This window comes from Nannobrachium achirus (genome assembly GCF_963921795.1).
Source record: "Nannobrachium achirus genome assembly, chromosome: 15".
NCBI lineage: Eukaryota > Metazoa > Chordata > Actinopteri > Myctophiformes > Myctophidae > Nannobrachium > Nannobrachium achirus.
The window spans coordinates 20,958,140-20,982,953 of NC_137822.1; the positions used below are offsets into that span (position 1 = coordinate 20,958,140).

General features: G+C 40.6%; 2 protein-coding genes and 1 long non-coding RNA gene across 4 annotated transcripts; 1 reads left to right on the plus strand and 2 right to left on the minus strand.

Annotated features, from left to right (window-relative positions):
- Positions 1-4,794: 4,794 nt before the first annotated feature.
- LOC308299345 lies at positions 4,795-9,479 on the plus strand. Its single transcript, XR_013962760.1, has 5 exons — positions 4,795-4,919; positions 6,388-6,524; positions 6,625-6,660; positions 7,785-7,922; positions 9,215-9,479. It is a non-coding gene; the product is annotated as an uncharacterized lncRNA (long non-coding RNA).
- Positions 9,480-10,306: 827 nt separating this feature from the next.
- Positions 10,307-17,298, minus strand: saraf (store-operated calcium entry-associated regulatory factor). Of its 2 annotated transcripts, none has more exons than XM_080743118.1 (7): positions 17,075-17,298; positions 15,434-15,618; positions 15,050-15,233; positions 13,891-14,157; positions 13,148-13,376; positions 12,688-12,782; positions 10,307-12,190 (listed from the first exon to the last, which is right to left on the minus strand). In XM_080743118.1, the coding sequence occupies exons 1-7, from the start codon at positions 17,139-17,141 to the stop codon at positions 12,165-12,167; spliced, it is 1,053 nt and encodes a 350-aa protein (XP_080599244.1). In that variant the 5' UTR covers positions 17,142-17,298; the 3' UTR covers positions 10,307-12,164. The 2 variants fall into 2 exon arrangements, with proteins under 2 accessions (XP_080599244.1, XP_080599243.1); XM_080743117.1 differs by having other exon boundaries at positions 12,688-12,785.
- Positions 17,299-21,998: 4,700 nt separating this feature from the next.
- LOC308299686 (inverted formin-2-like) lies at positions 21,999-24,518 on the minus strand (the record flags this gene model as incomplete). Its single annotated transcript, XM_080743476.1, has 1 exon — positions 21,999-24,518. One exon carries the CDS (start codon positions 24,516-24,518, stop codon positions 21,999-22,001), a length of 2,520 nt encoding a protein of 839 aa, XP_080599602.1.
- Positions 24,519-24,814: the final 296 nt, after the last annotated feature.

Here is a 24,814-nt window from a genome sequence, read left to right on the forward strand (position 1 = left end):
TGTGTGTGTGTGTGTGTGTGTGTGTGTGTGTGTGTGTGTGTGTGTGTGTGTGTGTGTGTGTGTGTGTGTGTGTGTGTGTGTGTGTGTGTGTGAGAGAGAGAGAGTGAGTGGAGTGCGGGCATGTGTGCGTCCATTAGGTTAGAACAGAAAGAACTACTCTTGCAGCAGCAGCAGCAGGATATTCGTGTATCTATGCTTTTACAAACCACATGCAAAAGGATACATAGTACAGGAAATAAGCTTGGCAGGTGTCAGTTTTTCATATAGCTTAAACTCAACCAACCTCATCTTCATTCAAACTACTGAACAGCAGAACTGGCCTATCTCTTTCTTCTGTTTACAGGTTTCCTGCATTAATGATGTATACAGGTGTTTTGTAGCTGAACTGGACAAAATAAAGAATGAATGTACCATCACTGAGGAACAACGTATCCACATAGACCGGACAAAGGATTACTTGAATAAAATACAAGCTGTAAGTATTTAAACAAATTAAAATGACTGCCAAATGATTAAGAATAAAGAGTGGAACATGATCCAGCAGGACAGTATGCATTGCACAAACAGCCAGAGATGAGCTGAACTTATCCTAGGTTGAATTCCCACCAGTATAGAGGAAATGTTATTAAACCACTTAAACCCTATCCAATCCAACCCTTGATGGTGAGTGCCATGTAGGGAGACATTAATTTACCTTTCTTTTGGTAATAGTCTTTGGTGGTCAAATGCCCAAAACCATGCATTTCCTGTTTACGGGCTCTTTAAGAAATGTATTTATCCACGAGTTTCCAACGCCCCATAGTGCATTGCGCAGACGTCTGTACCGAGCTTCCGGCGCCGATTTACAAGCTCACAACGGGTTGCATCTGCGACGCGACATGAGCTTGTATGTCTGCTGTTAAACCCGGAAGTTTGGTCCCGATAGTCTCCAGTAAACTCCCGCGGAAACTTGTGGATAGAGTGAAATAATGCAATACCTCTTCTCTACAGGGACGAACAAACTACCAAAGCTGTCCCTGCAAGAACTGGCCACAACGTAGCGTGCATGAGTTTCTTTACAGAATGAAAGTGGATGTTAGAGAAAGTGAAAAAGATATTAAAATGCAATGCTCAGAATGGCCTTCTAAAGCTCGCAACGTATACCTAAGGATATTGAAATAAAACAACGTAAACCCACAGAAAAAAATAACTTGTGCTTTCCCTTTAACATGGCACAGAGTATTTCTGGCTTATCTGCATGTAAATTCAATTTGGAAGTTGGAACATTGCACAGCTGGAGTGTCTGCTACTGTAAGGCTCTGCCTATAATGACTCTCATCTTCACTATGAAAATCATTGCACAAAAGCAGGTGTACTCAGACTTTTTACTCTAGCCATATGACCATATATAATACTCTGTTACAGAAACAGAAGTATAAGTCCTCTATTCAGATTTTACTTGAATAAATGTAGAAAACAAATATCACCAAAATACCAAAGTAAAAGTTGCCTACTTTCAAAATGTGCTTATGCTCTCTCTTCTGTTTTATCTATGGATGTTATAATATGGATGTGTATTGAAGTCATAATTACTTATGTTTAATTAAGTCAATCACCTCAAAGCATATGTGACTTTTTTGTACTTTCTATATTGATGAAAATCCTGTAGTGGTTCTAACCTGACTCTGCCAGATGGTGGCAGCATTGAGTTCACAAGTTAAGTTAATGATAGGCCTACTGCTAGATGCAATGGTTCATGACATCTTCTGTAGTCGAGGACCCACATGGCCAAAAGCTCAAAGAAAAGAGGGGTACCTGTGATTTTCTGCCGTACTTTTTATTTCAGTTTTATCTATTAGGTTGGTCATTAAGGTCCACAGAATGAGAGGCCTGCTCTGCCGGAAACATCGCGAAAAGATGTTATGGCCATTTGTATATTCACTGTCCCATTGACTCCACTAGAAATATTAAAAAAAGAAAAAAAGTCTGCTTTAATTAGCATGTGAGGGGTCAAATTAGGGATTCTTCGTGATTCTGAATCCATTGCAAGCATTTGTTTTGCATGAAAAACATTCCTTGGGCAAGATATCAACCCCCCAAAACAGTCAAAAGTGATGAGTCATCACTTTTTTCCACTTTTCACAGTTTTGGGCTGCCGAAAAGTAACCCAATCAATGTTTTATATGCAAAACAAATGCTTGCAATGGATTCAGAATCATGAAGAACCCCTAATTTGACCCCTCACATGCTAATTAAAGCAGATGTTTTTTTATTTTTTTAATATTTCTAGTGGAGTCAATGGGACATATACAAATGGCCATAACTTTTTTTCGCGATGTTTCCGGCAGAGCAGGCCTCTCATTCTGTGGACCTTAATGATCAAACTAATAGATAAAACAGAAATAAAAAGTACGGCAGAAAATCACAGGTCCCCTCACATTTTGAGGACTGGGTCCCCGACTAGTAGGACTTCAAAGTGAATATGTGTTAACCCCATGAACCCTACTGTCAGTCTGGCACCCTACTTAAGAGTGTGATGTTGATTGATTGAGGGTTTGTTTTTGTTTTCTACAAATACGCATGTACATGAACCTATATTTGTACATATACTACAGTATGTCAAAATGTTAATTTCGTGGTCCTGGTTTCTGCTGTCAGACAGGAAGTGGCCAGTAGGCCTATCTATATATTTTGTTGTAAATGAATGCCCTACGACTATATATCTTTGATTGATTGATTGAAGACTTTAATTAGAAGTTTGCATAGGAAAAGGTACAGTTTCATGACAGTACAGTTCACTGGTACAAGGTCTACTAAAAGGAGATCCATGAAAAGACTATGTTTATTTCCACTGGAAACCATTAAAGTATCTCATATAACATTGAATGACAGACGAATAGAACATAGTACTATGCAGTAGATATGTAAATAAAATAAAATGAAAGAACAAAAAAAAAGAAAAAAGAAAACAGTAAGTCTAAACAAACAGAAAGTATATACAAAGAAGGGGCAGGGGTGGGTAGGGTTGGGCTAGGTTTGTTTTTTTACCAGTTGCGAATGGCTGCTGCCTGTAAGTGGTTTTTCAGGGCAATTTTGGTGGTATAGCAGAAGAACGAGTTTGACCCTTTGTTGAATTTGACTCTGGGTTGAAAGTGATCTGTGGCGCTGCCTCTGGTGTTGTAATTATGGACATCCTTAACGTTTATAAAGTATTTTGACAGGTACTTGGGTATCATAGTGCTTCATACAAGAGTGTAGCCAGTGAGCTTGTGGATCTGCTATTTTCGCTAAATTGAAAAAAATGAAGGTGAAAAGTGTTTAGCGTGACTGTGGGTTTTATAAATATTGAACAAATGAAAAGTAGGCTAATTAGATCGAGCTTGTTGCTAAATCATTTACTTACAGGTTCTTTTTTCCATTTCCTGAAAAGTAATGGTTTTGGTCATACTATTTCTGCCCGACTGCGACGATAGATGTAACTATCTATGTAATTTAAGATACATGCACCTTCATCAGCACATCTCTGCTCCTGATCTCAACTTCAAGTCTACTGTCTATACATGTGATAAAATCACAGTTTGTGATAAAATCCAAGTTATCACTGGTTGCAGGCCTTGTTTGTTTGTGCGCAAGTTGCGCAACAACATTAGTTTGTGTGGGTTGTCTCTCCGTTTACTGTGTGTGTGTGTGTGTGTGTGTGTGGCGTGCGTGCCCCCTGATTAAACAAACCCATGAAACCTGAGGCCAATTCCACAATGTGTTCTAAATCTCAAAAGTTTTCAGTTTCCTGTAAGTGGTATCGGTGGTGCTCAAACGTTTTCATGCATTTGTAAGGGATTTACACAGAAAACCCAGACAAAATTACATGGAACAAAACAGTGTGGCAGTAGCCTAAGCCAGTGTTTCTCAACCTTTTCAGGCTATGTCCCCCAAAATAATCATATTTTAATTGGGGACCCCCCACCCTGACGAGCACTAAGAGTTGAAGCATTACATTTTGTATATCACGGTTCTATTGTGAAAATAGCAGATCTACATGCTCGCAACGCGAGGCATTGTATTTTCACAATTCCTGCCTCTAATATTTGATCATTTGGCCAATGTTTAATTTGTCATTTTAGAAGTATTAAAATGTCATTAAATGGTCACTTTAGAAATGTGCATATATGCTCTATACACTTAAACTTTATGTTGGTTTGTTTACTGTTGAGTGAAAAAACAATGTTGCACATTAAGTTAATCATCTGGGGACCCCCCAAAATAATTTGGGGACCCCCATGGGGGTGAGACCCACGGGTTGAGAACCACTGGCCTACGCACAGGTGACCGGCCGTGAGGTCAATAACAGTATGACGCATTCTGAATGTTTGTCAGGAAATGCATTGACTCATGACACATTGGCAACCTATTTGCGAATAAATCATCTTCAATGATGAGAAATGTTCTGACAGGCTATGACGGTTGAATGTTTAGAGTCAATTATTATTAGTCTTATTAGAAGTATCATTTTGAGATAATGATAGATATACTTACAACTACAAGTTTTTTTTATATTAATTTATTTTATATAATATATTAAAAAATTATGCAGCATGAATTAAACAAGTGGAGAAGATCTATCCCTCAAAATGATACTTAAGAAATGTTTGACTCCTAAACCATTATTATGTCAGACCACTTCTCATCATTGATGAAGAGAATATAATATTTAAACGCTAGGTTGTGCCAATGTGTCGTGAGTTGAATGCATTTCCTGCCAAACTTTCAGAATGTGTCATAACTGTTATTGACCTCACGGCCAGCCACCTGTGATTGGCCAAAAAGGGGGGGGAGAGGGATAGCTTTCCCTAGTACTCCTATAAATCTACTTACACTTCATGTATTTCTGAGACCCATTTACTCCAGGTTCTTTTAATTTCATCTTCACGGTTTCTCATTTTGTAAGTAATTATTTCCATCTCTTTAATCTCTTCAACTGTTATTTTCCAATTATTAATAGATGGTGGTTTTACATCCAGCCATTTCCATGTGATTTGTTTTAAAGCTGCGATACGTAATATTGTACAAAGATATTTATCTCCCTCCCTGTGTATTTCTAATGGAATGATACCTAAAATATTGATCGGGTGTAAGGGATTCTTTAAACCAAATGTATTTGTTATATTTACCTGCGCTGTCCCCAAAACCCTTTCGATATTGGACAGCAATATAACATAGTATGTGCACGCATGGCTTCCAGTACTGCACATTTTCTCCAACATTCAGCACTGCCTGCTGGTCTAGTTTTGAGCATTCAAAAATATCATTAATTCATATGAAACCACCAAGTCCTACCAGAAGAGGACTCATATATTTTTTTTTCAAGCATATTACTTTAGTACTTAGATTGAGTTGTCTTAAAAAACTTTTACATGCTTCTTGCAAATCACCTTCCAAAATTGTTTTTGGCAATTAATTTTCCCATTTCTCGTTGGTAGGCTATTATCCTCTTTAACCGTAATTTCTAGCATCATTTCATAACGTTTTGAGATGTTACTCTTTTCTTGTCACTATTCTATACTCAGAAATTGCAGTAGCTCATGCATTCAGTCCCTGGTCTCTCTGCTGTTTCATGTGACACATTGTGAGCTTGTGGATCTGCTATTTTCAAATAGCCAATGTATACAGGATTAAAGTGGTTAAAGTCCAGGGGCCGCCATAAGATACGCCAAAAGAAATGTTTTAAATGATATATATATATATATATATATATATATATATATATATATATATATATATATATATACACACACACACACACACACACATTTAATTATTATTATTATTGTTATTATTTTTTTCAAAGATTTGTCACAAATTTACAAATTTACTTTGCGTAGTCTTGTACCAAACATATATACATGTCACAGTTAGTTTGAGATTCAGTTAGATGAGAACAGGTGGAGCAGGTGTTGCCTCCTTGGTTCCCCTAGGAACTTGGAATAATTTGACTGAGGTTAGGGTTAGGTTTAGGCATAGTTTTACTGAGGTTAGGATTAATGTTAGGTTTAGGCATAGTTGTACTGAGGTTAGGGTTAGGATTAGGGTTAGGTTTAGGCAACGTTTTACTGAGGTTAGGGTTAGGTTTAGGGTAAGGGTTAGGTTTGGGGTTAGGGTTAGGTTTAGACATAGTAGCATTCAGGTTAGCTCAGGTTAACTTCACCAGGTTAGCATTCACCAGCGTGGGACTAATGCAGTCAAATGCTCTACCACTGGGACATGAGCTTCTTCCACATCCAGGTGAACAAAAACAAGCGCTCCTACCCCAATCTAACTGAGTTACCCAAACTAACTGGAACATACATACTTCATGGATATTAGTTCATAAAGTGAATTCTAATTCATATTTTATTTTTGGTTTCCCCCTAGGTCGTGCGTTACCCCCACACCTTACAATGGAGCATCTATTCAGGATTCTGTTTTGGATTTTTACCCTCTCAGATTGCCTTCAGGCAAAACCTTATATTTCAGACTTCAATCCTGAATTAATCGGGACGCCCCTATGTGTAAGTAAAATGTAATCATTAATCGTTTTTTCAATCTGCATTTTAAACAAATCTTTTTTCAATTGCTACCAATATAATCTGATTTGTTCCACACAAATAGGATCCAGGTACACTATTCTTCACTCCCTCTGCAAAGGTAAGAGTAACTTGTATTAACTTTTTCGCCGCCGTTGACGGTGAGGATTGTCATTGAAAGGGTTAATACCATGGCGCCGTTGACGGTGAGGACTGTGAATCTTACTGTATATACAGTAAAGATATTATTACTTACTTAATGTCGCTCCGGTCCCGCTCGCATCGGTAATGTCGGCGATTTGTTTACAACGCACGTTGGGCGTGCACGCGAAGTGAAGCTCCTCAATGTTAAGTCAATGGCGAGGCCCATAAAGAAACTTCATTTAAACAAAATAGCCATTTTGAGACATTTTGCAGCAGATCTAAATGTAAACAAGGCAAAAGGCAGGGCGCAGCCATCTTCATCTTCTTGTCGCACACTGTCATGTGACTAGATGACGTAATCGTTGCCGTCAAGTGATAATCCAAAAAAACAAAAACAACCCCCTTCCGGCCCTTCAAAATAATAGCGGCGGCCGACGGAGGAAACGACGTGGCGCCGAGGCACCAAGCAACCTTCAGATTAAGAGGCAGCAGATGTGTTAACTGCAATTAGGTTAAGTGATAAAAAGTGATATTGTTGCATCTACAAGTAGATCACAAAGGCTGTGCAGGTAGACCACATGACATGCCCGTGAAAGGAATATGTATAATTAAAATATGTATAACGAAAAAATATGTAGGCAATAAACATAAATCACAAAAACTCTCTTTTTGGCATCTGTCACTTGAATTAAGGTGACTTGATTGATTCACATCACAAAGGGCCATTGTCAAGAGTTATTACAAACAACCTGAAAACCTACCATACAGAATGGGATGAAGACTTTTCCCCCACTCGAGTATTTGCCATTTCTTATATGTAACGCCAGTGCCGCTATCGGGTAAAAATACATTGGGGTGTGTAGATCATGTTGAGCAACTTCAGCTGTCAAAAAAGTGTGAGCACCCCTTTTGTAGCTATTCTTGCATCTACTTGTATCAGAAAGTTATTTGTTTATCTGTGTTTTTAAAAACCACATGCAAAAGGATGCATATAGGAGACGAGCTTGGCAGGTGTCACTTTTTCACATAGCTTAAACACAACCGATCTCATCTTCATTCAAACTACTGAACAGTAGAACTATCTATTATTCCTCTTCACAGACTACCAACATCCCCACAGGCTGTGTATACAGGTGTTTTGAGGCTGAATTGGACAATATTAAGCGTGAATGTACCATCACTGAGGGACAACGTTTCTTCATAGACATGACAAAGGATTACTTGAATAAAATACAAGATGTGAGTATTTATATTTATTTAAAATGACTGCATGACTGAATGCATTGCACAAACAGCCAGAGTTGAGATGAACTTGAAATGTTATCCTTGGTTGAATTCCCATTAGAGAAGATTTTAACAGGTATTTAAACCAGTGCCAAGTAGGGAGGCTTTGATTTACCTTTCTTTGGGTAATAATAGTCTTTGGTGGTCACCACAGATGGAACCTCAACCAACCAGTCTCAGGGAGAACACTCATGCGAGCTTTTAGCTCTTTTTGATATTATAAAAGTTGAGAAAGGATTTTGGCCTACAATAATATGTCAAAATGGTATAGCATTACAGAAAATATATGTTTATTTACCATATTTATTTAGACCTGAGGCCGATTCGAAAACTGTTTTCTTAAGAGTTCTCTGAAGAACATTCTCATAAAAACAAAACATGTTTTAAACCTTAAAGCTTTTACAGAAACTTACTCTAATGTTCAAACAAATCAATAAACAAACAATGAAAGACAGACATACATAGATTTGTATTTCTATTGGTTTGTTTTGATTTAATTTGGTTATAGAACTTTTTTAATGAACATAAGGAGAAATTCAAGTAATTTATAGCAATAGTCAGGGGTCTAAGCCCTCCAATGCATTTTATTTGATGTGTCTATCTGGATGAGATATAAATATATACATAACATCTAAAATTACATCGATGTGTTCCCGACATGAAAGGCCTACCATATAGGGTTTAGGCATTGGGTTGGAAATGGTTTGCACTCTTAAACACACTCAGTGCCAGCTATTTTGAAATAATCTTAGTGGAGAATTGAACCGGATGGAGTCTTGTTTTGTTTCCGGTTATTTCTGTATGCACTAGCATGCTAGCAACCGAGGACTGTACATGACGGCGATATTAATCAGTGTCTTCAGATGTATTCACTCTGGGACCCAGTTTCAAAGATGTGCCTATTGGGGAACCCAAAACGCCCGTGTGGCCCAGCTGAGGTTAGCCACACCTACAGTGTTGGGTGAATGGTAAAGGGGAGGGGTTGATTATATGATGTCATTTAATCAGTGTTTTTCGACCGGGCCTTTTGAGGCCCAGTCTTTCAGCTTTCAGGAAGTAACCAAAAATACACAGGGAAGACAAATCTTCACATTATAACCACACCTGGGGGTCTATTAGAGTAATATCAACTCCATAGACACATACAAAACAGAAAAAGTACAAAACTATGGCACCACCAAATGTATTTATAGAGTGATCAAGAGTTTATAATTTGCTGGAAATAATGCCATGCCTCTTCTCTACAGGGCCCGGCAAACTCAGAAAACTGTCACTGTGACAACTGGCCACAACGTCCTGTACAAGAGTTTCTTTTCAAAATGAAAGAGGTGGTTGAAGAGATGAAGGATGTTAAACGCTCAGAGCAACAAGTCTAAAGAGAAAGAGAACACATTGTACACCAAGCTACAGCGCTCAAAATAGCGCGCTACCGCTTGCTTCATATACATGAGAATAATCATTTATAAAAGCACTTTACTAATTAAATGTTGTTCTTAACACTGATTAAACAAAGTTGATGTCCTTTTCTATAATACCAAAATCCAGTGTTCCAAAACACAGTGACAGAGATGGTACCATCCTAGAAGTATCCAGGTTTCCATCTTAAAATCCATATCAACAACTAGAATATGGATTTGTAGCTGCTACATTTCTTGGATTATGGTGATATTTTATGCACTAATGTCCCAGGATCACATCTTCGGCAATTAGACTATATCACACTGCTTAATATTTGGAACACCGCAATTCATCCCTCAGTGTCTCAGTTTGTTTGCTCCGTTATTAGTTGGTCACAGACCAGTTTATGATTGATCATATTATTAAACAAAATGTATAACAGACACCACTGTTGCTTTTTAACTGTATAATAAATCATGCACAATATGTGTTGTTCTTTATTTGACTCCTTGAAACCTGGGGAGGGTATAGGCCCAGGGTCTATATACCTTCTGCTGTTTTCCTCCAGTAGACCACAGCAGTGTGGCCTTGTCAACATAGTTATTAGTAGCTTTTGATTGATTAGAATTATATATACATACAACACATGTTCTGTCTTATCAGGCCTAAAGGCCCTATGTGACTTGGTGGTCTGTTATCATAATTCTATCAGCTTTGGAGTGTTAATTTAACTACAGTAGGTCCTTGTTTTGGAATTAGTGGCTAATAGAGGGTATGCGCGTGACATATGCTATTAAAAGTACTGTAGGCCTACATCAGGCCTTGGAGGCATCTATTAACCAAATGTTATTAGTACTCTATAAGTTCTTATGAGTTCTAGAATTTCTAGACAGCACGATCGACAGGCTGCGACCACTCTTAACAATAAATTCACGCATAAAAATGTTCATGAAAACTTTATCAAATCCATCAAACAGTTTAAATGCAGAAAAGCATGAACATTATCAGTTCAAATTAATATATATATATATTTTTTAACTTCAATAAAAATACAAAATAAATTGCAACACTCTGCAAAGGAGATAAAATAAAGAATTTTAAGACAGCAGAGAACAGGTTATATGTAAATGGTGCATTTATATAGTGCTTTTATGACCAGCGCATCTGGTCATAAAAGTATCTGCCCATGGATGTTATGTATTTTCAGTTTTTCACATTTGTAGTAAACACCCATTTATTTACATTCACACAACACACAAGGAGTCATTGGACCACGAGTTATGAAGTATTTTGTCAGCAGACGCTAAATGAGTCCCATTGCAAAAGAGATACAATGTCTGGAGTTGGTGAGGACTACGTATGTAACGGTACGACATTTTACAGTATGGTACGGTATCAAATAAAAGACTGCAGTCTTAACTCATTGAATGCCAGCCTATCACCACTAGAGGGCGCCCAGTGACCAGAGAATAATAGAGATATGCTGGTAATGCATGCCCAAGCCCTGGAGCCATGACTTGCCTGAACACTTTCCTTTGTGCATGTACAGGAAGAGGATGAAGTTAGCTTGAAGTTAGCTATTGGCTACCAAGCATTTTAGAAGCCTTATTTTCGTCAACTTAGCCATGATTAAACCTTGCACACCTCATGCATGGGAAAAAAACAGAGAAGAATGAGCTCTAAAAAATCCAATGCAATCCTGGATTGCATTGGAGTGGATTTGTGCAGTTTGTTCACAGCTTTCAAACAAAAAAATCCGATTGGAAATCCGTTCAGGCATTCTTGAGATAATCGCCATTATGTTTTACATGTTATGTAAACAAAAATGGCTGCCCTGTATGTTAGATGGGGTTGTATGGGGGTGGAACATGCAAAATCGCGATTGAAATCATGTTCACCAGATTTGATGGGGTCCAAAAAAAAAAAAAAAAAAATTCAAAAACATTTTTTTCAATTTTTTTTTTTTTTTTTTTTTTTTTTAAAGCCGAACTTGTTCGGGATCGGCACTCTACGATACGCTAATAAAGCCGAACTAGTTCGGGATTGGCACTCAATGAGTTAAGTATTTGATTTCATGGTATTAAAGTATATTTTGAAAACTTTTTTTAAATGTATTTTTATTTTTGGTACCCATCAAAATTATGTTATTGCCTCTGATATAAAAAATTCTACAACATAATATTCAAATTGGGAGCAGGTTGTGCTTTGGCATAACGTCACTGCCATGCGCCAAAAACAGATCTACAAATGGACAAAGTCTTGCATTCCGGCAATACTTTGAAGTTCTGCACTTTTGAACAACAGAATTGATTGCGACATGCAGAAGTACTCTTTTGAATGAGAGACCAATCAATGTATTTGATTGTATGATGATCATCAATCAATGATTGAGGATCATACAATCAAATACATTTGCCTTTTTTCAATCCTCGTGTGGATGATGGATCATCTTTTATAGACTACCTTTTCCTTTTTTGGGGGACTAGCTTGGTTGGACTAAACCATGGATGGATGGCGTTCGAATATGAGCACCAGATGACTCAAAGTCGTTGGTGGCAGACAATATAGACGTGAAGTGAAATGTTTTACTTTATCACAAGTCTCTTGTGACTCGTGCGAGTGGAGTTGTGCATCATTATGCGCATAAAATAATTCATAAATACAGTGAGCTCGGAAATCTAGATACCGTGGCTGTTTATACCGCCGTAATATGGTATAGCGTTACATGCCTGGTGAGGACAGATGCATAGCTGGCCATGTTTCTTGGAAGTTCCCTGTAGAAAAAGCTTCACACAGCATCTATCTTCTCTTGGTTCCTCCAAACCCTGACAACACAAACAGTAAATGGTTTAATGTCTTTAGAAACAAAGGTGTGTCTTGTGTAGAGGTGATGAGGACTGTCTCTGGAGCCACAGGTGTGTCTCACCCTCAATCTCACTCCAAACCTGTCTCCAACTCATCTTTCCTACAGTCTGTCTCTCCTACCTATGCTTTGCTACATTTCAGCTTTCCTTTTGTCTTTTCCTTCCTACACAGTCTCCCTCTCATTTCCAGTGCCTATGTCATTTTGGAAAATAACTGATCTACATGCTCAACGCAAGGCGTTGTGAGCATGTAGATCAGAAATCTTCACAATAGAACCGTGTTATACAAAATGTAATGCCTCAACTCTTAGTGCTCGTCAGGGTGGTGGGGTCCCCAGTTCAAATATGATTATTTTGGGGGTCTCTGCCTGAAAAAGTTGAGAACCACTGCTCTATAATGACAGGCATGCCGAGAATAGGTTCAAAGTGTTGACTGTAAAGTGGCCCATGCTTTCTACCTGATGCGGTGCGTGTCCCAGTGCTGAAGGTGGGAGCAGGTCCAGGTCTGCTGTCGGTAGTATAGTGGGTGTTGTTGTAGCCGTAGGGTTGTCTCCTGCTACAAAAACAAAACTCAACAAAGCAGCTCAAATAACAGAACAAATGGAACAATAGAATGCCAATATCCAGACTATCTGCAGTGAGTGGATTAAAGTTGAGACGTTTCTTAAATTATGGTGTCGTTTTTTGGCAGATTTAGCAAAAGGATTTTCCACCCTACAAATGGCTGTGAGTTTTGTCAGAGAACAGAGAAGTTTCACAGCGATCTGAAGCACACGTCTGCAATTGACCATCAATAGCTCAAGTCAAGCAAAGAAAATTGGACTAACTGCAGGGACTGTCCTGTCCACCAGGGGCTGCCATTTAGACAACATTAGGAACTTCACAACTAAATTATTTTATTGCAATCAATCTACCAACCTCTGACTTCCAAACAGGTATCCCAGCATTCCTCCTGTCCCCATTCCTGTCCAGAAGCCACCGCCAGTTCCTGCGGAAGCACGGCCTCCTGGGTAATGTTGTCTGTTGCTGTAGTCACTGTGGAAGCCATAGCCTGGGTTGGCTCCAGCATAGCCTGGGTTGGCACCAGCATAGCCTGGGTTGGCACCAGCATAGCCTGGATTGGCACCAGGATAGCCTGGAGAGGGCCCTAGGATGGATATAACATACAACGTTTTACTTTTGTTACCATCTTATCTAAATACCCCCATAGGGATCAACACACTTTACCGATAGAATTATGAACTAGGCTTGTCACAACATAATCGTCTAATCGCACTTATTTGACATAATCGTCATAATAGTTTCCATGTTGAAAAATGGTGGAAATAGCAGATCTAAAAGCTCACAACGTGTCGTGATGCGACACATCGTGAGCATGTAGATCAAGCTTGTAGATCATCAACGTTCTTTTTTTAGTATAAAGTTGTCAAATATGTGAGTAATTTCTCTGTATATTTAGGTTATGCGTCATATCTTCCATGTGCAACTTCAAAGCCTAAAAGCCAAACAGAAATGTAATTGTCATCGACAAAAACACAGTTAAATCGTTAATCGCAATTACTTGAGATCGCCATGTCAAAATGTCATAATCGTGACAGCTCTATTATGAACTAGATTGGAATAATGAATCTCATCTCATCTTGTTTTTGTGTGTGTCCTACCAGTGAAGTCTGGTTTGAACCCAGGAGGTGGGGGTCCTGCGGTGTCTCCAGGGTTACCCTGGCCTCCGTGCTCCTGTTCCCTGGGAGTGCCGTTGCCACTGAGGAACAGCGTGTAGACGCCGTAGGCTATCAGCAGCAGCACAGCCACTCCCAGCAGACTGCCAGTGTCATTGCCTCCCAGTGGAGAGGAGCTCTGCTGTCTCTGCTGACTGTGCTGGTGATGATGCTTGTTGCCAGAGAAGAAACTGGAAGCAAAGTCTCCGAAACCTGAATGAAATGTACACATAAAGAGAGAGAGAGAGAGAGAGAGAGAGAGAGAGAGAGAGAGAGAGAGAGAGAGAGAGAGAGAGAGAGAGGGGTCATCATCAGACGCCACACCTGAAGTATCTCCATAACCAACCAACCTTGTATACTTAGTTGCCCAGAGTCCCACAGGGCTCTATACTAGGTACACTAGTATTCCCTCTAGTCTATACCAGATCTCTTAACAGAAAAGAGCAGATAATCAGCCTGTATATGCCCAAGATTAATAATATAAAATGGAAATCACACCCGTGTGAGCAGTGCCGATGATGATGATGATAGATCCAAATATGTGTGTGGTCAAACCGGTAAATTATTGGTACAATGGAAAAACACTTGGATATGTGACTAGATCAGTAATCGATTCCACGGAAAAGCATGTGGTCATACACACAAAGCCACGTATTGGAGCGGTTAGCACAGCTCAAAAATTTCAATAAAAACGTAGATTAATTGATTATGATGATACACTTTTTAGTGATGCTTTAATAGACTATGTTAGATATCGTCGTTGTCTGGTGGAAACCTTGTATGGCCAAAATCATTTTGTATTTAACATTTTAAAAACGATTTAGAACAGTGAAAATAGCCACTCTACAAGCACACAACGCCTTGTTGTGTGCTTGTAGATCTTCTATTTTCACTGTCGTCATACAAGACGACAGTCTTGTATGACGAAGCAGGGCTTCACCTTACGAAAAAACATGCAAATTGTGAAACTTGGAGATACAAGGTTTCTGCCTGACAGTGACGATATACTTTTATGTTTTTCATGTTTATCCTTTATCCAAAATCTAATTTCATCTAACATGATGCAATTCTTTTCTTCCACCCATGCCATGGTCATCATCCCTACCCCCAAAGGAGGAAGAGGAGCTGCCGGCTCCCCTCTTGCGCCCCTCCTCGGTCAGCTCCAGGGAGTATTCCAGTCCACAGGAGCCCTTCAGGATATAGGGGTCATCGGAATGGCTGTAGCCCTCACAGCTCACCTCAATACGACCAAACCGGTACGCGTTGTCCATGTCTGTCTTACACTCCCACTAGGAGCGAGAGGAAAGAGACACCATTTAAGAGACACAAGTTAATGACAGTGAATGCATGATAATTGTTGTGCAAATGTGGATCTGCTGGTGGCGCTAAAAGACAATGTTTTTCACATTGGCATGACAAAGGAGAGGGATTTGTTCCTCGACCGAATGGGATTTGTATTTTTTCTTTGTTTGGCGCTTCGCTTCATTACCTGTGCATCGACTCCATCCCAGCCTTTATTCACACACTGGACCACTTCGGGGACAAAGGCCCCGCAGCCTGCGGAGCCTCCAACACATTGGAGCTGGAGGACAGGGCTGGAGCGGCGGGCGGTGGTGTAGCGACCCTTATAGAGGGTCAACACACTGACATCACGCAGCAGCACACTGCCTGGACCTGGGGGAGGATAACACAGGCTGGTTAGTGGTCAGTCGCTGTTTAGTAGGGTTGCAACACTTCTTTTCTGCTATACCACCAAAATGTGGAAAGCCTTACCGAAGGCCATAAAGGAGTGTGGATCACTAGCATCCTTTAAAATTGCCCTGAAAAACCACTTACAGGCAGCAGCCATCCGCAACCGCAACTGGTAAAAAAAACTAACCTAGCCCAACCCTACCCTCCCCTGCCCCTTCTTTGTATATACTTACTTACTTACTGTTTAGACTTTTTTCTTTGTTCTCTCATTTTTCTTTTCTTTATATATCTACTGCATAGTACTGTGTTCTATTCGTCTCATTCAATGTTATATGAGATACTTAAATGGTTTCCTGTGGAAATAAGCTTAGTCTGTTCATGGATCTCCTTTTAGTAGACCTTGTACCAGTGAACTGTTCCGTCATGAAACTGTACCTTTTCCTATGCAAACTTCTAATAAAGTCTTCAATCAATCAATCGAACTAATCAATTTTTTTTTTTAATTGAATATATTGATAGATTGATATGTTGACAACAACTCTCATTTGATCCCACCTGACTGATAGTAACAGTGTGAGGTAGAGGTTTGTTCTTCCAGCACACGTTCAAGATGCTCGAAATAATTAGCCAATATGAGTCAATAAAAAGTCATCATTGCCATTTCATGAATTATGTAATATATGAAATATTGAGAATGAGATTGCAACGAAGTTATTGTATTTCTCTCTCTGAACACCAGCAGTGGAAGGGGGGAAACAATTTGCCCTAATCATATTGTCTCTTTCAGTGTAACCTATGTTATTCAAAATTCTGATTGCAGTACCACGTTAAGACACAAAACATAATTAAAGACTTTCTTTATGACCTCTAGTCCATAAATATTGTGATCACACTTTTAGGTGACGTCTGACGTGCCCTTATTGCTTCATCAGTGAGAGCGTCTTTCACTGCCTGCCTAGTTCCTCTCAAGCCAAGCGCAGTCTTTACTGTCTGCTCTGCAATTAGAGCTAGATTACTATCAGCTGCCCTAAAACCACTTTAGTTATTGGATACTCTCTGAAACCGGTGTTCAAGAATGGGATCCAAAACACTGTATTTCCCAGGGTCCCTGGTATGCATAGGAATCCGTATCCATAAATTATAAAAGTTCTCGACGGGAGTTACTTATAATTTATGGCTAATGCCATGACAAAGAAAGTTTAAGAGATCAAAATTCTGCCTGCATTGCACAGTATGCACACGACACTAGTACACCTAATCAATTACACGAATTAAAGCTGTGCGAGGCGTTGTGAGCGTGTCGATCAGCTATATTCGAGCTTATAAGTGGTTTAAAAGATTGACTAAATCGATTATTTATCACCGACGGTCTCCCCAGCTTGTAACAAAATGGACCGTCGTTACCAATACCACCAAACACGGAAACAAATTAACTCACCTTCATTCCAACTCCTGACGTGAACAACAAAAACAAACTGAACAAGAAATATGATAAATCCCTTCATCGTCGGGGTTTAAGATTCCAAAACGGCTTGAAATATGAGTCAATTACTGTCTGTGTCTAGTTGTTAACAGTAACAAAAGATGTGTGAAGGATGTTTACGTATACAATGCAATCAAAAAGTCGACATCGCTGCTGGCTGATGAAAGCCAAGTGAAAGATGAAATGTTTCCGGGTTATGTCATCTGTTTTGGTCGCTGTGGACCAATCACGGACAGGCACGACGTTTCTACGCGCGATCACTGTCCCCCTCGGGCGGACAAAGTTAAGTAGTGCATGTTATAATATGCTATGATTAGTAACATGGTAACACATCTTATATTACTTTAAACTTGAAAGAATGGGATTTCACTCAGCAGGTTTATATTTAAAAGCACTCATATGAGTAACAAATGTTTTATCTTATACTGTAGCTTCATATTATTCTACTTTTACATTTTATTTAGACTACTTTGTAGCTCTTGTTTCTCTACCCAGAATAATCTAACATGTAAAACATTGTGAATTGTTGAAAACTTTGTTAGATAAAACACATTTTATTTCATAGTTTTAGTGTACTCACTCACTATTACTCTACTAGAAAATAGGAACAACTGTAGCTGACCAAGACAAACAAATGAGAAATACAGGAGGGCCCATGATAAAACTACAGATTCTTCAGTGAGTAGGTCTAGTCTACATTCACTCGGGGGCTCAACTCCAAAATGTCAAGTGAGAAGACACAGCTGATACTGCCGTCACAATGAGCTATTTATGTACAAACTGAACAGTACTCTACTTATAAATATGTGTGTAGACCATACAGGATTGTTGATAGTTGGCTATTTTGCTTTATGGGCAATTATTCCTTTATTGTCTCTTATTGATTACTACTGTACCTGTCCATCTTACTTTGTATCTTATTGTTGTCCACACTGGAAGGAGGAGGTACAATAATTTCACTGCCTAGTGCCTACAGGCTAGCTATTGTAAGTCTTTGTGTCAGTAAAGACCTTGGAACTTGAAAGAGCGCTATAGCTTTTTGGTACACCTTTTTGTTTTGTTTGCTCAATTAATAATTGCCAATGATTACCAGGTGGAAAGGACAAACAGACATTTACAGGAATACAATGTTTATTCACTCAAAGTCCAAATAATTATTGCACATTTCTAATATTTTATTTTTAAACATTTTGGACAAAACAGCCAATTTGACATCGGGTGGCAAGACGTCCCTTTTGCCCATCTGACCTGTTACTGTTGTTGAAAGTTTGATTGATTGAAGACTTTATTAGAAGTTTGCATAGGAAAAGGTACAGTTTCATGACGGTACTGTTCACTGGTACAAGGTCTACTAAAAGGAGATCCATGAAAAGACTAAGCTTATTTCCACTGGAAACCATTGAAGTATCTCATATAACATTGAATGACAGACAAATAGAACACAGTACTATGCAGTAGATATGTAAAGAAAAACAAAAAAGAAAACAGTAAGTCTAAACAAACAGTATATACAAAGAAGGGGTAGGGTTGGGCTAGGTTCATTTTTTTTACCAGTTGCGAACGGCTGCTGCCTGTAAGTGGTTTTTCAGGGCAATTTTAAAGGATGCTAGTGATCCACACTCCTTTATGGCCTTCGGTAAGGCTTTCCACATTTTGGTGGTATAGCAGAAAAACGAGTTTGACCCTTTGTTGGTTTTGACTCTGGGTTGGAAGTGATCTGTGGCGCTGCCTCTGGTGTTGTAGTTATGGACATCCTTAATGTTTATAAAGTATTTTGACAGGTACTTGGGTATCATAGTGGTGTAGTGTATCTTGTACACCAGGCCCATTGCAAGTTGCTGTACTCTGTCATCTACTCTGAGCCACCCCACTGTTAACTGGTGAGTAGCGGTGAGGTGAGTCTGATAGGGAAGGGTAAGCAGGACCCTAATTAGTTTATTTTGGGCTGTTTGGAGTTTAGTTTTAAGGGCTTGTGGGGCGTCACGATACCATACGTGAACTCCGTAGTCAAATAGGGGCTGGATTATTGCACCAGCTATGGTCTTCAGTGTGTTGAAATTGACCATTGGGGCGATCCTCTGTAGGAAGCGAGTTCGTTGGTTGATTTTATTTATTACTTTAGAAGTCATCTTTTCGCTGGAAAGATTAGCTTCAAGGATACATCCTAAGTAAGAGATTTCGTTTTTTCGTGTTATGACCTTGTCACCCACTATGATTGTGAAGTTATCAACTTTTTTGAGGTTATGATTTGTTCCAAAGAGGATGGACTCAGTTTTTCCCAAGTGAATTGATAATTTATTATCGTTAAGCCATGTGCAGATCTTACTTAGTTCAGAGTTAAGTGTCTTTTCAACCTGCAAGTGGTCCTTGCCCGAGACTAGGAGAGCCGAGTCATCCGCGAACAGGAACAGATTGCAGTCGCAAGCAGATGCCATGTCGTTCACGTATATTAGGAACAACAGAGGCCCCAGTATGCTACCTTGAGGAACACCACAGCTTACTGGGAGGGGGGGGGACAGGGTACCGTTAATCTCCACCACCTGTTCCCTCCCCACCAGGTAAGATTGCATCCAACTCACTGCTGCGCTGTCAAGACCGATGGCTTTTAGTTTCTCAATCAGAATAGAATGATTTACGGTGTCAAATGCCTTCTGGAGGTCCATCATGACCATGCCGCTATATTTGCCGTCATCCGCTTCGCGTTTGATTTGGTCAGTCAAATAGAGAAGGCATGTGTCAGTGGAATGAGATTTTCTGAATCCAGATTGGAAGTTCTTTTTGGAAATGCACTTTGAGGCACCTCTCAACAAGTAATTCCAATGTGGGGTCAATTGCATAATTTCAGAATCAGAGGGTGCTTCAGAACCCATGAAAGCACCCACAGGGAAAAATGGCTGCAGATATTTTTAAAGAAACGTTAGCAGATGTACAAGATCCCAGCGTGTCACTACACACTGTCAGATTTTATATCTGCTATTTTTGAGAACTGCGGTTCTACTCTGTTAAACCAATTTTCTAAATCTTATGAGTTTTCTGAGAACTTATGATGCTATGGCTAAAATCTAAAATGACATAGATGCTTTAATTCCTTGAGTTAATGGTTAATAGGACTGGCCAGTTGGATGAGATTTGGACTAAAGTAATTGTAATTGTGACTGACTCCACCACAACAAGGGAGGATTATGGCACAAGGGAGGATAGCTATATTGATTCTATATTGAACCTTTCTATATTATTACAAATTAATAAACGAGTCCATACCCAAGTAATGCATGTACCCAAACTATGTTTGAAATGGGGAGATGCTTTGGGAGAGATCATTCGGATTCCGCCATAAATCTAGGAGATTAATTTAACCAATCAAACCTCCCCATAGAATTCACCGTGAAATAAGCTGTTCATACATAGGCCTATCAGACAAGACAAACACAAGCAACTCATTTTTGTATTAAACTCAGAACTAGAAATTGCATTTTAAACTAGAAATACTGTCCCTACGAAACAATGTGGGCTCGCATGGAACACCATGTATGGGCACAAAGATCTATCCAACAGGCACTCCAACTTATATGGGCATAAGGGTATTTAGGAGAATAAACTTGACCTATAAAGTTTTGGTATAACATACTGGTCTTGCCTTTCAGTGAGCCCACATCTTTGCTTTCAGCGAGTCGAAAGATTGCATTGCATGTGGGTGTTGTTGTTATTTATATCAGGTCACACTTGTTGGTGGTGATGTCACCAAGAACGCTGCTCCTCATTGGCTAAGGGTTTGTACTGTCGATAATTTATTTTGTGGAGAATAAACTTTGGTATAACATACTGGTCTCGCCTTTCAGCGAGCCCACAATGACCAAACTCAACCATAATTGTGACTTCAATTGCACCTGTAAATACAGCATACAGAATAACAATAATCATCAGAACGTATTTTTTAATTCCAAATTCCTTAGATCAAAGCAAAGCTTTGAGGGGAAAGTGCTGTCCAGAACAGCACTGTCCGGGCCAGATACTGTTAAGTCATAAAGTCTCAAAAACAGTCAATGCGTTACGCGAGTTCAAAGTGTTCTTTTCAACCGAGACAAGATGTGTGCGTAAATGTATTTATGGGGGACACAGGAGAGGACAGCGTAACCGTAGGGCTCATAGAGTCCATACATAGGGACTTAAATGTGTACACACACACGCACAAAGGTTGAGTGCATAAAAGTAGAATTCTTGCATAACATAGCCTACGTACACAAATATGCATACAAACTCAACCCTCTTAGGCTTCCACCCTTGGGGTCACACTGTGAAAAGAAAAAAAAAAGGTCAGTTGACAAATGGTCCAATAGATCTTCAAGACAATGCCAGCCACGTCTGATGCTGCTGTGTGTGGCCATGGTGGAAAATCTGACATTGCATCCAGGTGGGCAAAATCCCAGGTTAATCTCCACATTAAAAAAATAATAAAAGGCAAACAAAAGTGACAATGGATGGTGGGGCATCCGAATGCCGCAGGTTTAATGTACTGTACCTGCCCACCACTGAAGAAACAGCTTCAGTTCCTCCTTAGTGCCTCCGGTTTGGATGGGTGCTCCACACAACCCATGTGCCTAAACTGAACCAGCTGAAAGCTATAACCAATAACCATTTGATTGGTTGACGCCCCAACCAATCAAATAAATACGTAGAACAACAGCTGAATACCAATTACCAAGGGGACCCTTCCAAAGGGACTCCCCAAGGGCCCTGAGTTAGGACTTGGGACCATACATAATAGACTTGAGGTCGCCCCATTCTGCCCATTCCGTGTTGAGACAAGCTCCTCTATGGGTGACTTTGTCGTGGGCACTGACCTTCCTCTAGGTGCAGTGGCAAAGTATCTCTGGCATCTCTATAAGACACCATATGTGCTATGTGTTGTCTGCTGTATTCTGTGCTCCTCAGCGCTAAAACCTGGTCCAGGTGAGCCAGTATCTCTATATATTTCACTAGGAGAGCCCAACCCAAACCTAGGCCGTGTCTTCCTGAGATAGGTACCTTTCCTGATATCAGCCATGAGACGGTCTCGGTCGCGACGGTCTCCCTCACTTTGAGGGAGACCCTTGATTTTCTTTCCTTTCTTTCCTTTTCCTTTCTTGGATTCTTCTGCTTGTCGCTTCTTTCTTTTCTCCTCCTTGGCTGAATCTTCTTTTCTGTTTTTGTTATCCTCCAAGGCCTTGGTGAAGAGTGCACGGAAAGCCTTGATAGTTACAAAAAGCTCCTCCAGGGAGAGCTGTTGAGGATCTTCAAATAGGTACGCTGCCAGCTCAACTCTCTTTTTGTCAATCTCAGTCAACTTCTCATCTAAAGCTTTGCATGCCTGCAGGCATTCATCAATGTCTTTTGCATATTGCTCTGTCACATCTTCCACAGAGTTGGAGACCTTCTTTGACGTTTCCATCAGTCGTTTCAGTAAGGTACGAGTCTCTGATTGGCAATACGTCAAGCTAACTCTTGATGCCTTTTCACAGATCTCTAAATCATCTGGCAGTGCCAACAGTTCTGGTTGGTGCAGCTCTGCCTGCTCAAGGATGTGATGAAGCAGTGTGATATGGTACTGGTTGGATTTGATCTCACTAAGCTTGAGCAGGGAGCTGATCTTGAATCCTTCTGCCATCCCTATATGACTTCCATAATTAAGGAAGTTTCCAACATCCAGGATATGTCTGCAGAAACTGGCCCAGCGTCGGCTCTCCATGAGGGACTGGCAGGCTTCGTCCACCAGTTCGGCTTCAGTGCTGAACAAGTCCAGCACTGAAGAGGTTTCTTCACACAGCAGCATACACTCCATCCTCAGCTGATAACATGGGACAGTGAGGAGTGAGTTGTAGAGGCGGTCTACGTTACCCAACTTATCTTTGTCTCCTTGGAATTTACTCAGATTTTCAATCTCATGTTTTTCTGGCAGGAGTTTTAGGAGCTCTTTAAGCACCTCTACATCCAACTTCTCCCGATTCCCTTTCTGGATCATTTCTGCAAGTTCCTCATTCGAGCATTTGAACTGCTTCAGTAATATTGACAGATTCCTGATTTTATTAGGCTCAATGAAAGTAATCTCTTTAGGCTCTGTCCTTGCCGGCCCCTTGACTTTGTGTTCAGTCATTGGGAGACAGAACAGCTGTTCAATGATGCTGTAGTTGGGCTGTAGTAGTTGGGGAGGGTCTTTCTGACAGCCAGCACCCCACATTGACTTTGTGTCAGAAACGGGACAAAGCTTTTGCCAGGTGAGCTTCTTCATCCTTATGCTTGGGCGTTGCCCCTGGTCTAAAGAAGGTGGACGTGGTGGTGGGGGTGGGGGTGGAGGCGGAGGAGGGGGCTTGGGAGCAGAGGTCTTTGTTTCTCCATCATCAGACTTTCTCTGGTCTTCCGGATCGCTGTCCACTGCGTCCTGATCACCGTGGTCTGGGAGAGAGTCCGCTTTGGTGCTTCTGTCAAGTCTATCTTTCTCTTCATCTGTTGGGTCCTGCTGTTTGTCCGTCTCGTCCTGTTTTACGACCTGTACATCAGACTTCTTGAGGTCTTCTTGAGGTTTGACACTTCTTTTATCTGCCTGGGAAGGGCGGGGAGGTCGGGGCCTTCTGAGAGGGACTTTCGTTTCATCCAGAGGGTCTCTGTAGACTTCTGAAACATGTGGGGCTGAGGGGAACATGGTGGCATCTCTGCGCTTGGGCTGGGGTGGAGGTGGGGGTGGAGGAGCACACGGTCTGAATTTCTCCACATCCATCAGGTCTGTCTGAATGGCTTTGTGCGCATAACTGACCGGCCGTCTGTCGACCTCATAATGATCTTGGCTGGTCTTGACAGTGGAGATCATCAAGTGCTGCATGATCTTGTCTAAGGATTCCACCTGAGCGTCTTGTGGCAGCAGAATGGCTCTCGTAGTTACAGTCTCCAAGGCCTGCCAGATATCACAGCGCTCAGGCCCCAACAGCAGCAACGTCTGTAGGATGTGCAACAGTTGAAGGGAGGCTGGGGAGTTGCCCAACTTGTTGAACAGAGTAGTGAACACCTCCAGGTGCTTGCTCATGTCACAGGATCTCAACTGAGAGTCCTGGGGCAGCATGACGGCTCTGATAGTCAGAGTTTCCAGGTTCTGCCAGACATCATATCGCCCAGGGTCCAGAAGCAGCAACGTCTGTAGGATGGACAACAGCTGTGGGACAACTGGGGAGCTGCTCACCCTCTTGAACAGAGTGGTGAACACTTCCACCTGATTGACCACGTTAATGCCCACATCTTTCGCAGACAGGCGTATCTTGTAGTCCTCCAGGTGGAGACAGTAGAGACTCTTTTTGAGGGTGTTGATCTCTTCCTCCTTCTCTTTCAGCCTCTTTTGGAGTTCGCCAATTGTCTGGAACGTGTACTCTTTCATTGCACACTGTTTCTCCATAGCCCTGATTGTTTGTTTTGCACAGAATAGGTCTTCAGCCGACGTCCGCAGCTCATCAACCAGTAGTGTTTTCTCCTTATCCCATATCTGCTGCTTTAAAAACATCTCTTTTCTAACCGACTCTAAATGGTGTTTGATCACATTGTAGGTATCCCTATACATCACCTGAATCTCATGTCTAGCTCTGGTCTCCGCTGCTATCTGTTCCATTTCGTCTATCCTCTGCACCGCAGAGCATATATCTTCACAACTGAATTATGTTATCAGTGTAAAATATC

What these genes read in the sequence shown, in the direction of transcription:
- saraf (XM_080743117.1), bottom strand. Translation starts at nt 17,141, where the DNA reads ATGAAGGGATTTATCATATTTCTTGTTCAGTTTGTTTTTGTTGTTCAC. An exon ending in CGTCAGGAGTTGGAATGAAG is followed by an intron (nt 15,619 to 17,074) that starts GTGAGTTAATTT and finishes ATCCTCCCCCAG; the next exon opens with GTCCAGGCAGTGTGCTGCTG. An exon ending in TGGGACACGCACCGCATCAG is followed by an intron (nt 12,191 to 12,687) that starts GTAGAAAGCATG and finishes TTGTGTTGTCAG; the next exon opens with GGTTTGGAGGAACCAAGAGA.